The 12,296-nt window shown below is 50.3% G+C and overlaps 3 protein-coding genes across 3 annotated transcripts; 1 reads left to right on the top strand and 2 right to left on the bottom strand.

The window, feature by feature from the left end:
• Positions 1 to 143: 143 nt before the first annotated feature.
• ASPSYDRAFT_1174328 (uncharacterized protein) lies at positions 144 to 2,725 on the bottom strand (the record flags this gene model as incomplete). The annotated part of the gene is made up of 4 exons (XM_040840288.1): positions 144 to 637; positions 698 to 1,585; positions 1,650 to 2,240; positions 2,344 to 2,725. The coding sequence occupies 4 exons, from the start codon at positions 2,723 to 2,725 to the stop codon at positions 144 to 146; spliced, it is 2,355 nt and encodes a 784-aa protein (XP_040703298.1).
• A 2,394-nt stretch (positions 2,726 to 5,119) lies between these two features.
• prm1 (pheromone-regulated protein PRM1) lies at positions 5,120 to 7,327 on the top strand (the record flags this gene model as incomplete). The annotated part of the gene is made up of 1 exon (XM_040844773.1): positions 5,120 to 7,327. One exon carries the CDS (start codon positions 5,120 to 5,122, stop codon positions 7,325 to 7,327), a length of 2,208 nt encoding a protein of 735 aa, XP_040703299.1.
• A 147-nt stretch (positions 7,328 to 7,474) lies between these two features.
• ASPSYDRAFT_868108 (putative xanthine dehydrogenase HxA) lies at positions 7,475 to 12,238 on the bottom strand. The gene is made up of 4 exons (XM_040851728.1): positions 11,619 to 12,238; positions 11,368 to 11,571; positions 9,356 to 11,310; positions 7,475 to 9,305 (listed from the first exon to the last, which is right to left on the bottom strand). Exons 1-4 carry the CDS (start codon positions 11,868 to 11,870, stop codon positions 7,622 to 7,624), a joined length of 4,095 nt encoding a protein of 1,364 aa, XP_040703300.1. The 5' UTR covers positions 11,871 to 12,238; the 3' UTR covers positions 7,475 to 7,621.
• Between the last annotated feature and the right edge of the window lie 58 nt (positions 12,239 to 12,296).

Below are 12,296 nucleotides of genomic sequence, written 5' to 3' on the forward strand. Positions count from 1 at the left end.
ACGGTAGAGTTAATGTTATTCGTTCAGCCCAGATTATTAAATACTGGCAAAAAGGCAGAAATAAAAACTGATAGATCCGTTGGTGCTCATCATCCCCCGGTGCTACTCTTCGTAGCACACAGACGCCCACACGAGGTCCAACTCTAATTGTTGGCCTCCTCGATCTCCATCTCCCCGCTGCCGGCCCCGTCCCAGCCGTCCCCTCTGCAGTATTTTCTGCAGTCCTCCTCCGCAACGTCCTCGAAGCCGTTGCCCATCATCCTTTCTTTGGCACTACTCACCGTGGGGTGAGTAGTCCGTGACGCCCTGAGGATCCAGTAGGATGCCTCAAGGTGTTGGATGAGGGCTTCTTGCCCGCTGCCGCCCAAGGTTCCGAGCAGACGCTTGCGCTCTGCCCGGCACACCTCGTCGGGACAGTTGCGTCGGTTGCGCCCGGTCCAGTCGGATGGGCAGGCGTGGCGCTTTCCAGTGATATATGGCTGGATGCGCACAGTGAACTCGCGGAACACCTGGTACTTAAGCGAGGACTCGAGAGAGACCAACGTCTCAGCGCTGGTGGCCGATTCGGAGGCTGGTGGGAGTTTGTCTCTGATCATGCGGAAGAGGTAGTCCACCAGAGGGCAAGATTCGAAGGTCACTTTTATTATCGCTTATCAGTATGGGCAGAGGGAAGGTCTGGAGGGGAGGAAAGACATACCAAATAGACAAGCCGCCAGAACGCGGCGGAAGCGATCTTTCTCCGCAGGATCAGTAAATTTCACAGTGTGAATGATACGACTGGAGCAGCGCAGTGTGAAATCGTCCGGGGTGGACTTTGCAGCAATTATGTCGATCCAGTCAGAAAAGATGAAATAGTCGCCAGCGCGAGTATTCATGTTGAAGTGCACGGCCTGGCGGTGACGCTCGAGGCTGTTGTGTGGAAGCTGGCTGGGGATGAGAGGTGGGCTGTCCCTCACGGACGATGGAATAGACGAGTCAACACAAGGGTGACGGAAGGACATCTCGCCGCAAATGAGCCAGTGGGCTTTGACATCTTCAAGGAGATGCTTGCGGCTACAGTATCTAACCTCTGAGTAAGGGCCGCAACGAGGGCAGATGACAGTTGCACCGTCCCAGAGATTGCAGCGCTTTTCGCAGAATTGCTTCGAGCAGGGAAAACCGTGACTGTCAAGCTGCCAGAAGAAATTGTCCGGCTTTTTGCTTGTTATGGAACAGCCGCCCTGTGTAGATAGCTGTTGAATGTCGCGGTTGGTAACCGGATAAGGGTGGGCGTGGTTGCTGATCGATTGGGTGGTCGAGGTACTTGCGCCTTTGTCAGAAGTCTTCTTTGCAGTCTTACCGCGGCGTTCAGTTGAAGGTGCGGTGGCTGTAGTAGTCAAGGTAGCTTGGTTTGAAGTAGGTGTCCAGCCGGTAGAGGCGGATATAGTGCCGGTGGACTTGGGAGTTGAGGCACCAACGACGGGTGATTCCGATGCACTGACGTGCTGGACCTCGCCTTCTTTTATGGGCGAGAGGGGGTCGTTCTTCTTGAAATTTTCGCGCCTGCAGGATGCCTGCTTAGAGGATGACTGGGATGTTTTGGGATCTATAGAGTATCAGTTAGCCACTTTTGTGTTATGCTCGTAAACGAGTATCATCGGAAAACTGACCTTTCGCCTCGGTGACGTTAAGGGCTTTGAGGTCTTCGGTGAACTCTTCAGTAGCATCCGACTCCTTATCTTCAATAGAAGGATCAGCTTCAGGCAGCGTGACGTCTTTGTTCACACCCTTGCTCTCCAGTAGTACATCTGCGTCTACCACCGCAACACGCTGCTTCCCTTTATCCACTTTGTTGCTGGAGCACTGCCCATCTGTCATCTGTTCCTTAGAAACAGGGGCTGCTCCATCACCAGCATCCAGCTTCTCGGAGCCATCTTGCTCCTGCTGGAGGACTGGAGGTGAGACGCTGCTACCCTCAGTCTTCGCAAGCTCGGCAAGCAGATCTTCTTCTGCAGCCGCATTCTTTCCCTTCTTCTTCTTCTTTTTCTTCTTGTTCACCACATAGTCCACAATGTTTGCTGTCTCGTATACCATGTTGTCAGGAATTGTGTCGGACTCAGAAGGTTCTTTGGGAGATGCAGGTTTCTCTTGCAGCAAGGCCGCAAGAAATTCTCCTGAGGGCTGGTCGGTATCAGAGAGACGACTGAGAGTTCGAGCCCGGATGAGAGTGATTGCTTCGGCGCGAGTAGTTTGCACTCCAGCTGGAAGCATGTCAGTTTTATTCTTTAGGAGGAAAAATAAGTCGTGGAGGAAGCGAACCGAAAAGAGAAGAATATAAACAGTGGAGGAGAGGGGGTTTCTTACCTGGCTCAGTGTTATCACGAACCTGTTCACCAGCTAGTGAATGAGTTCTCCTCTTCTCCCCTTCCATTCGAGATGAGAAGTTTCCAGAGACCCCACGGAGACTGGTAGCTTCATGACCTGGTACGTTTTCTTTTTCCTTGTCGTTGTAGTGGTCTTTCCTGGGCTCTTGAGGCTTTGCAACATCGTCAAACGACGCAGACGATGGTGTTGCTTGGCTTTTTCTGCCCTCAAATGCGCCCTCAACCACTTCGGAGTACTGAAGAGTATCAGAAGAGGAGAGCTGCACAGAAGATGTCTCCGCTTGACCTTCACCGTTGCCCTTTCCAAGTTTTCCGGTCTTCTTGCCGCTCGAATGCTTTTTGTTGTTACGACTGCGGGCCATTGTAACTTGAGGGTGCAATACCAGTAAGCTTCATTCACTTCCGTGAGAGGTAAGACCAAAAAAAAAGACATACCAGTGTCTGTGTCGAATATTGTTAAACTGGCGTATCAATAATAGACGAAGTTTTACAGTTATAGAAGCTGGACTATCTCTGCTGGGTGGACGCGTTGAGATTTAATATCCCGCGGATGATGGGATGTGTTGAGAAAGGGAGAAGAAGAAGGCAAAGAAGGCAAAGTTTCTTCCTCTCAATCATGCACTTCACTTCCATGGCGATGATTGTGCAATGGCAAGGCAATGCCGGAACATTCTGTGGTGAGTGTTCTGCTGCGACTGAGTGCGACTGCACAAATCATGCGGCTGGACGAGTCGCGAATAGGACGTATTCTTGTGAATGAGGGTAGAGGAAGCTAAAATCTGACTACAAACGCAGATACTTTAGGGCCTTCAAGAAAGGCCCGTTAGAAAATCTGTACCTGGCCTGTCTGCCGACATATAAAGGATTGATGCATGCTGGGCAAACGTGCCTCCAAACCTGTCCGGCTGAAGGTAGAGCCCCTACAAGAACAGAGACCAGAACACTGTGGGAAAGAGACTGGTTTATTGTGTATTAGGAAATAAACCATCCCGCAATACGTCTTTTCGTCCACAGCGCCTCGGGCAATATATCTTTGGCCAAACTATTTAAGATAGAGCTAAGAGCTACCAGCCGATGCCTCAATAGCCTTTGCCCGGTCAGATACAAGAACAACATAATTGACTAAAAGACAATGGGTAGATATACTGTGTTAATGAGCGAACATCCTCATCAAAAGTATATCAAATGACCTAAAATATGGTTGTCCGCATTTAGGGAGGCATCTGTCGGTTTGACGTGCGAATACACCTACCTGCCTGCCTGCGCGTACCTACCTAATGGGCTATCTGGGATTGCCCCAGTACGGAGTATAGTAAAGAAGACAAAGTCGCCAGTTGCGGCTCTGAAAAATGATTCCGGCATCTCTCGTTTAGAACCTTGCTGCCAGCGTTACCAGCAGAGGCGACTGAACCTCGGTCCGGAAAATTAGGGCACGTATTCTACTACCTGAGGATCTGACGGAATTTGGATTCGCAACCTCAACGAGACCTCTTGAACATAATGTTGCGATCAGTAACATTTATTTATTGTCTATCCTTCGATTTATACGAAATAAAATGATTTTGGCATCTACTATATCTCGCTCTAGTAGGGAGGCGGTCCTTGATATATATCAAAGGCAAGGTTGCTTGTCAGATAACTCCACTGAGGAGTCACACCATAATTAATAAAATAGGAACTTAAGGAGCATAAAATGTTTTACCAGATAAAGTACAATCGACAGAAAGATGTTTCAGCTTGAAGCTGAAGCCTTGTGCTGTCTTTGAGTGCCATCACGTGCGGCTGCTTCCAACTGCCGCCGTCACCCTCACTCCATCCTCACGACCACCACTACTGGGTCTACATCATCAATTATGGATGGTGCTTCTCTGCTCTACGGCATATCTAATTATATCAACGACCACGAGGACTCGAGTCTAAAATCTTCAGCAACTGTTGACCAGTCAACAGGTGATCCGCAGCCTGACCTCCTGCAACCCGAGCGGCAAGTGAAGCAGCAGCCGCCGCATGGATGAGCTCTTCAACAAAGACTCAATCAAGGTTCTGTCAAATGATCTCGATCGGAGAAAACCCTGTGGAGAGGTCTGTTTCACTGAGAGCCTATTTTTGCTGGCGCTGTTTGCGGGGATCAAGGGATTGGACGACGGTGCTGCGCTCTAAGCGCCCACGATGAGGCTATATTTGGCCTGCGCAAGCGCTCTGCAGAACCCACTGAAGCTGCTCGCTCAAGAAGTCTCGCGCGAGATGAAACGTACCAAGGCCGAAATGGGACGTTCATTCGATGTTTCTATTGCTTTGGTTTTCCTCTCCATTGTTAGGATGAATGGAATACCGCCTGTCTCAATGGCCACATGCCCAATGAAAGGTTATTCTTGTCTCTGACTCAAACGCCTGCTCCTTGTGTTGTGTCATGGAGTGGGTATTCATTTCTTCACAATAAATGGAGGGAATGCCCTCCATCAGCGTGGTCTCGCCATCCTATTGTTCTTTCTCTTCTCCCCCTTCCTTATTTGGTTCCCATCAACACGACATTTCTTTCCCTATTCACTCCCAATAGATTTTAATGTGACATGGATTATCAATAGACAGATTCCTGTACCTTTTGTGTTTGTTGCTGCTGGCCAGCGTTTCCTTCTGTCTTGATATACTGTCTTTTCATTTCGGCCTGTCTGTGACGCCTCTCGACGAAACGAATCCATTACCCTTTCGTTCCTTCGTCCGACACAGAACAGCTCAATCCATATCTAACTCTCGCTATGGTCTTCTCAAGACCTGCTCGCTCTATCTTCCCACTCCTTCCTCCGTATGGAGCCCATGACCCAAATGGAGGACGCGTTATCCCGCTACACCCCGACGACACAACGCCGTATATGGGGCTGCGAGCACGCCTGTCGCAGATATGGATGAACAGATGGACCATTCTTCTGCTGCTCGTACTCGTCAGAGTATTAATCGCAATCGGAAGCCTCAACACAAATATGGATTCGGCTAGGCGTGAAGCACTATCCGCATGTACCTCTGTCGAATCGATGGGTAGCGCTATGGCTTCAACGCCTCATTATCTAGCACGAGGCGTAAACGAACTCACAGCGTCTGGTGTCGAAAAATCTGTTAGCGCGCTCAAAACAATGCTCATTCTAATGGTGTCTGGAGTGGAGGAGCTTATTATATTCGTCATCAAAATGATGTATCAGACCTATCTTTGCCTAATTACCATGGCTATCCGCGGTACGGTTGACACCGGAGTTGGGCTGTTGAAAGACGCTGGCGACTTTCTGAACTCGACAATAAAATCTATCGGTGACGATATTAGCGATGTGGCCGACACATTTGAAGATGGTCTTAACAAATTTGCTGACACTATTAACAGTGCTGTATCTTTGTTTGGCAGCGACAAAGAGGTACCTCAGCTGGATCTCTCGAGTCAAATCGAGGATCTTCAGAATGCTCATCTCCCTTCTTCCATTGATGAAAGCCTAGACAAGCTCAATAGCTCGGTGCCGACTTTTGATGAAGTCACAGAGTTCGTGGAAAACGTCATCCGCCTACCCTTCGACGAAGTTAAGAAACTAATGAACGAGTCTTTGGGGAATTACACCTTTGAACGCGATTCGCTGCCAGTTCCTGCGAAGAAGCAGCTGACCTTCTGCAAAGGAAGCGATGGAATCGACTCCTTTTTTGACAATGTCGCGGGCATTGCTGAGACCGCTAAGAAGGTCTTCATTGCCGTCTTGGTGATCGCTGCCGTTCTTGTTTGTTTCCCCATGGCATGGCAAGAAATCCGCCGTTGGCGTTCTCAGAAGGAGCGCTCTCAGCTTGTCCGCAAGGAAGCCCACGACCCAATGGACGTTGTCTATATCGTCTCCAGACCACACACCGCCGCCGTAGGAATCAAAGCGGCCAGTCGATTCAGCAACAGTCGCAGGCAGATTTTAGTGCGCTGGGTCATTGCGTATGCTACCTCACCACCAGCTTTGTTTGTGTTGTCCCTTGCCCTTGCTGGACTTTTTGCGTGTCTTTGCCAATATATCCTTCTACAAGCTGTCAAGAAAACTGTGCCTGAACTTTCAGCCGAAGTCGGTGCCTTCGCTGACAAGGTCGTGGGTTCGCTTGATGAAACCTCGGCGGAATGGGCTGATGGAGCCAACGGAGTGATTGGGGATATGAACACCAACCTTAATGAAAATGTTTTTGGCTGGGTCAATACCACGACAACAGGTGTTAACCATACTCTCAATGTATTCGTTGACAAGACCACTGGGGTTCTCAATGAGACTTTTGGTGGGACTGTACTTTACAATCCGATGAAGGATGTTTTCGACTGCCTCATCGGTCTCAAAGTCGCAGGCATCCAGAAAGGCCTCACCTGGGTCCACGATCACGCCCATATCGACTTTCCAACCCTTGGCAACGACACGTTTTCTCGCGGTGCCGCAGAAAGCATCAATGACGACAGCTCAGATAGCTTCCTCTCTGACGCGGGCGACTCAACGTCCAACAAAATAACGGAAGTTGTCGTCCGTGTATTAAATGCACTCGAATCTGGCATCGCAACAGAGGCACTCATTGCCGGCTGTATCCTCCTCATCTGGGTTGTCAACCTTCTTTTTGGCATTATTCGGGCGCTCTCACTGTTCGGCCGACGAGAACGCAATCGTGGCGACGGAGGTGCTGGCCCCGCGCCAGACGCGTTTGGTCCTGACTCAAACGGATTCACAGATGTCCCTCTCACGGCAATGCCTGCCCAAACAAGCTCCAATGCTCGCTCTCAGCCAGCACCTAAGTATGAGCCTCCGAATAGGACATTTGCAAGTGCCAGCCCTCCCGCGCCGGTGGCAGTGACCACGGAAACCGGCTACGAGGACGAGAAGATGGGATTCGCGGGACATAGGAATGCGTTGAAGGTATCAGTTGCAGACATGCGTGGAAGCAGCTATGCCGAGTACGGCATGGAAAAAAGATAACTGATTTCATTTGTTTGAGGTTATGACTCCTTACATTCCTGCCTATTGCATATAGCCGGTCTTTCATTCACTCTTTTATTTGCACTTTTCTGTACATTTTGTTGGTGCGATGGAGTTGAAGCATAGAAGCATATAGCGTTGACTACTACTACACAATACCCACATATATTACGCAGAATAATAATACATACCGATATAAGCTATAATTCTGTTTGCAAGTCAAGGTCGTCTCGTAAGGATGGCAATATGCTACTTAGGTCATTATACATAACTCCGTAAAACATCGTGGACTGATCAAATGGCAATAAAGAAACTCTTCTCTCCCTCTTCGGGGACAACCCTTGCCCTCTCAATAATCGGGTCTGCACAGCTGACCCTAATTCTTTCAGGAGTAGCAGGACTCTGCAACTGCAACACATCGGTAACCCCCCATTCCTTCCTTGCAGCCTTAAGCGCATCGCGAATAGCAAAGAACGCCGCACTGCCCATAAAAAGCGGCGGCTCGCCCACCCCACGAGAACGCTGAATCGTACGCAGATTCTCCCACTCCACATCTTTCAGGAGACTGACATTGAAAATCTGCGGGATATCCCTGAACCCTGGGATCTTGTAATTTCCAGGACCCTTGGTGACGATCTGACCCGAGCCGCGATGCCAGAGACTTTCTTCAGTCGTGAAGAGGCCTTGACCCTGGATATAGGCGCCTTCGATCTGCCCGTAGTCGATGGAGGGGTTGATCGTGCGGCCGACGTCCATTTTGATATCGGCGCGTAGCGGCGTCCAGTCACCAGTGAGGGTGTCAATTTCGACCTCGGCGGCTGTGACACCCTGCGTGAAGTAGAAGAACATCTGACCCTTGTTTTCACCCCATACGTATCCGATGTCTGGGGTGCGGTAGTAACCCTGGGCGGAGAGGTTGACGCGGTCAAAGTATGCGGCGTGAGCAAGCTCTTTCATGCTGGCGTTGGGCATTTTCTCGCGGTAGGGGGCGAGACGTTCGTTTATTTGTGAGCAGGCGTTGAAGATTGCGTACCCGTTCAGGTCAGAGCTGGCTGACGCGGCTGTGGATGATGTGTTGGCCACCGTGTTTGTGGCTGTTTCGGAGATGAAGACGTCAGATTGGGGTACACCTAGGGCTTCGGCTGCGATCATGGTCATTTTAGTGTGCAAGCCTTGGCCCATCTCGACGCCGCCGTGGGCGACAAGTATGCTGCCGTCGTGGTAGATATGTACCAGGGCGCCGGCCTGATTTAGGAATAATGCTGTGAAGGAGATGCCAAATTTTGTTGGGACAATGGCCATTCCACGCTTGGACCATTTATGCGTCCGGTTATATTCCTCCACGGCCTTGCGGCGCTCTAGATATGAACTTTCCTGCAGGACCTGGTCATACATTAAGGGAACATGCCAGTCCTTGAGCTCCTGGTTGAAATGAGTCTTGTCGCCAGGCTCGTACATGTTTAATATTCGGAGTTCCTCCGCCTGGATATCAAGGTGGTCTGCGACCTCGGAAATGATCGATTCCGCAAAGAATAAACCTTGCGGGCCACCAAAGCCACGGAATGCAGTATTCGAGACGGTGTTCGTCTTGCAAATTCGGCCTCGGACGTACATATTGGGGATTCTATAGACCCCGTCAATGTGGGATAAGCTGCGCTCTACGACAGCGCCAGAGAGATCTTGGGTGTGTCCGCCATTTGCGTATACATCTGCATCGAGTGCAAGGAGCTTGCCCTCCTTTGTAACGCCAACTTTCCATCGGCAGTAGAATGGATGACGTTGTCCAGAAGTTGCAATATCTTCGTCGCGGTTAAGCATGCAACGCACTGGTCGTCTCACTTTTGCTGCGGCGGTGGCACATATGCCTGCCAGCTGGACTGACCGAGTCTCTTTACCACCAAAGCCTCCACCGAGGCGCTTAACTCTTGACACAATTTTGTTGGCAGCCACGCCGGTTACTTGTGCCACATATGTTTGACTAATTTATGGTTAATTTAGGAATTGATCCATTAGGGGGGCTCAACTTACGTTTCTGTTGGATTCTGAGTACCGCTCCAAATTTCCATTTCGCCATCTTCCGGCTTAGGAATGGCCACACAAGCCTGGGTTTCCAGGTAAAAGTGTTCCTGGCCACCCATCCGCGATACACCTTCAAAGACGTGGTCCGCGTCCTTAAAGGCGCCCTCAGGGTCTCCATTCTTGATATAGCGGAAGTGTTCGAAGAACGACTCCGCTTCAATTGCTTCCTCAATGCTCAAAATCGCCGGTAAATCTTCGTATTCGACCTTCACGGCCCTCGCGCCCTCTTCAGCTGCCTTTGCTGAATTTGCAAGTATCATACCAATTGGCTGTCCAGCGGTGGTAATCTTATCAACTGCAAAGAAGACTTCGTCGCAGTTGGGGGCACCCCACCAGTTTGCCTTAGGAGACGGAAGATCTGTATGGTCCACATATTCGGCCACTCCAGGGACATCTAGAGCTGCTTCTGGATTGACACTCAGAAGCTTGGCGTGTGGCTTTGTAGATAAAACCATACACCCGTATAGTTCGTTCTTTTGTGCAGGAATATCATCAGTGTATTGAGCTTCTCCGGTTGCCTGCTTTAAAGCCGAGACGTGAGGGCCTGCTCGTCCCACGACCCGCTGTTGGTAGGCTGCTGAAGCTTCGTGGTCTTTCTCTCCTGTGGATATCGCTCGTTCAATTTCAGCAACTACACTGCCATCGACGTCTGTGCTTTTGACCTGGAGCTGCGATAATACATCGTGATAAAATCGATAGAAGAACCCAAGGGCCAGGGACTTCCGGTACGTCGCCATACCTCCGGGAACACCGAACTTCAGGTTAAAATCTTGCTCTAAGGCACCCATGGTACCTTCGAGAGTTGACGGGTCGGTGAGATTCTTCCCAGCAACAAAGGCTTCCGCGTTCCGCGCAGATACTGTTAGAGGTGCCATTCCACCAAAGACTAGATTCACGCTTGTGACGATGTTGGACGGCGAGAGTGACATACGCAAAGCGGCGTTCACAATTGCGATATCATCGTCCTTTCTCTTCGATTGCTTATAAGCGCGCATATACTCTCCATTCTCTGCCGCAGTAGGGATCCGTAAATGTGATATGATTGCGTCTGGTGGGAGGGCTGTGGACCGATAACCCTTGAAGAACTGGGTCATTGGAATCTCGGTCTCCTTCTCTAGCGATCTAGCAACCAAGGTCGTGTTCGTAGCGACAAATACGGGATTGAGGTCGGAGATAGGGGATGCGGTCGCCAGATTTCCGGCTGGTGAAGCTACGTTTCTGATTTGCCTTCCAGCAAAATAGCGGAGCTGCTTTTTAATGGCAATGAATGGCTGGCCGCGAATTGGACCATAGCGATTAACTGCTTGATCACAGACAGATTCAAGGTCAGTCAAAGAGATGTTGGCACCGATCTCCAAGTAGTCATCATGGAGAGCAAACTGGCGGAGCTCAGGAAGGTCGCCGAGATAAACAGATGCACTATAACGCATTTGCTTGAACTTGATTTCGATTTGTGTCTCGGTACTCCCAGCGATCAATTTTGCATCGGGGTGGACGCTTTTAATCTCTAGGAGCTGCTGTATGGTGACCGGCCGATACCACTTCTTTCGTTTGTTACCAAGAGCCAGTGGACGTAGCTCTTGCTTCCAGAGGGCCGGAGGGAAGATCAATTCGGTGTCAGGCTTGTAGTCGATGAAATCAGGAGAAGCAAATTTGTGAGCAACATTATCGCTGGCTTCCAGCGGAGGGCTCTTGCAACATCCGGTGGCGCCATTCGGTTTTTCCATACAACAGCCAGTACCGCCATTTGCCTGGGACTTTCCACAACCGACGGGACTAGTAAAGCTTTGGGCGGCGTCAAGAATCGGTCGATACCCAGTACAGCGACATAAGTTTCCGTCAAAAGCCTCTTCTACTGCGTGCTCGGAGGGCTGGGGGTCGTTTCGAAGGAGGGCATAAAGGCTCTTGAAGAATGTCAGTGGACCTTACATACCGTCTGTGACACCATCCTAAAGACTTACCATCACAATTCCTGGAGTACAGAAACCACACTGGCTTCCGTTCCCAATTGCCAGTCGCTGCTGAACCGCATGGGGGTTTTTCACGTCACCAATGCCTTCCACCGTTATAACGTGCTTGCCATCGACAGCAACTACCGGTGCAATACAGGCATTCACAGACGCATGATAGAGTTTCTTCGTAGTCGGATTTATATGAGAGACCACCTATCCAAAGTCAGAGATATCGATAAAACCATAAGAAGCCAACGTACCACTGTACAGGCACCACAGCCACCTTCTGCACATCCCAACTTTGTCCCTGTTAACCCAATACCCCGCAGATACTCCAACAGAGTGATTTCAGGATCAATAGAGTCCAAAACCACCTTTGTTCCATTGAGATAAAAGCGAATGGTGTCGTCCCATTCTTCGGTAAGTTGTGCCAAGGAAGTGGCAGGAGCTTTTGCGTGGGAGGCTGTATCAAGCTCCCCCTGTGAAGGCTGTAGTAGGACGCCGGGAGCCATGATTCAATCGCATTTGGCTACACCGAGAGAAGGTACCTGAAACAGACATCAGGGTGGGGAGAAGGCGAGTTTAATATGTCGAATGTCGAGTGCCTGATAAGTAAGGGTCTGGGAATGTGGGCGAAGCGCGGGGATCGCCACAGTCCGATGGGAGCCGCCACGCCTGAAGTCATATCTCCCCCAATCGCGCACGGCGGAGTGCGGCGTTGTCAGCCGGCTCGACAAAATTAGGTTTGAAAGGTAATACTAGTTAGCAGATGCGACCGTGGGGTAATCCGTTATCATCATATCAACAATAACCGGCATACACGGGATTCTCTGTCCTGTCATGATGCCCGCATTGTAAGCAGGCCCAAGATTAGATAACAGATAACGAGCTTATCGAGATTATCTGCCTGAGGCCGCAGAGTCCCATCCACAGACACG

This window comes from Aspergillus sydowii (assembly GCF_001890705.1).
Source record: "Aspergillus sydowii CBS 593.65 unplaced genomic scaffold ASPSYscaffold_4, whole genome shotgun sequence".
NCBI lineage: Eukaryota > Fungi > Ascomycota > Eurotiomycetes > Eurotiales > Aspergillaceae > Aspergillus > Aspergillus sydowii.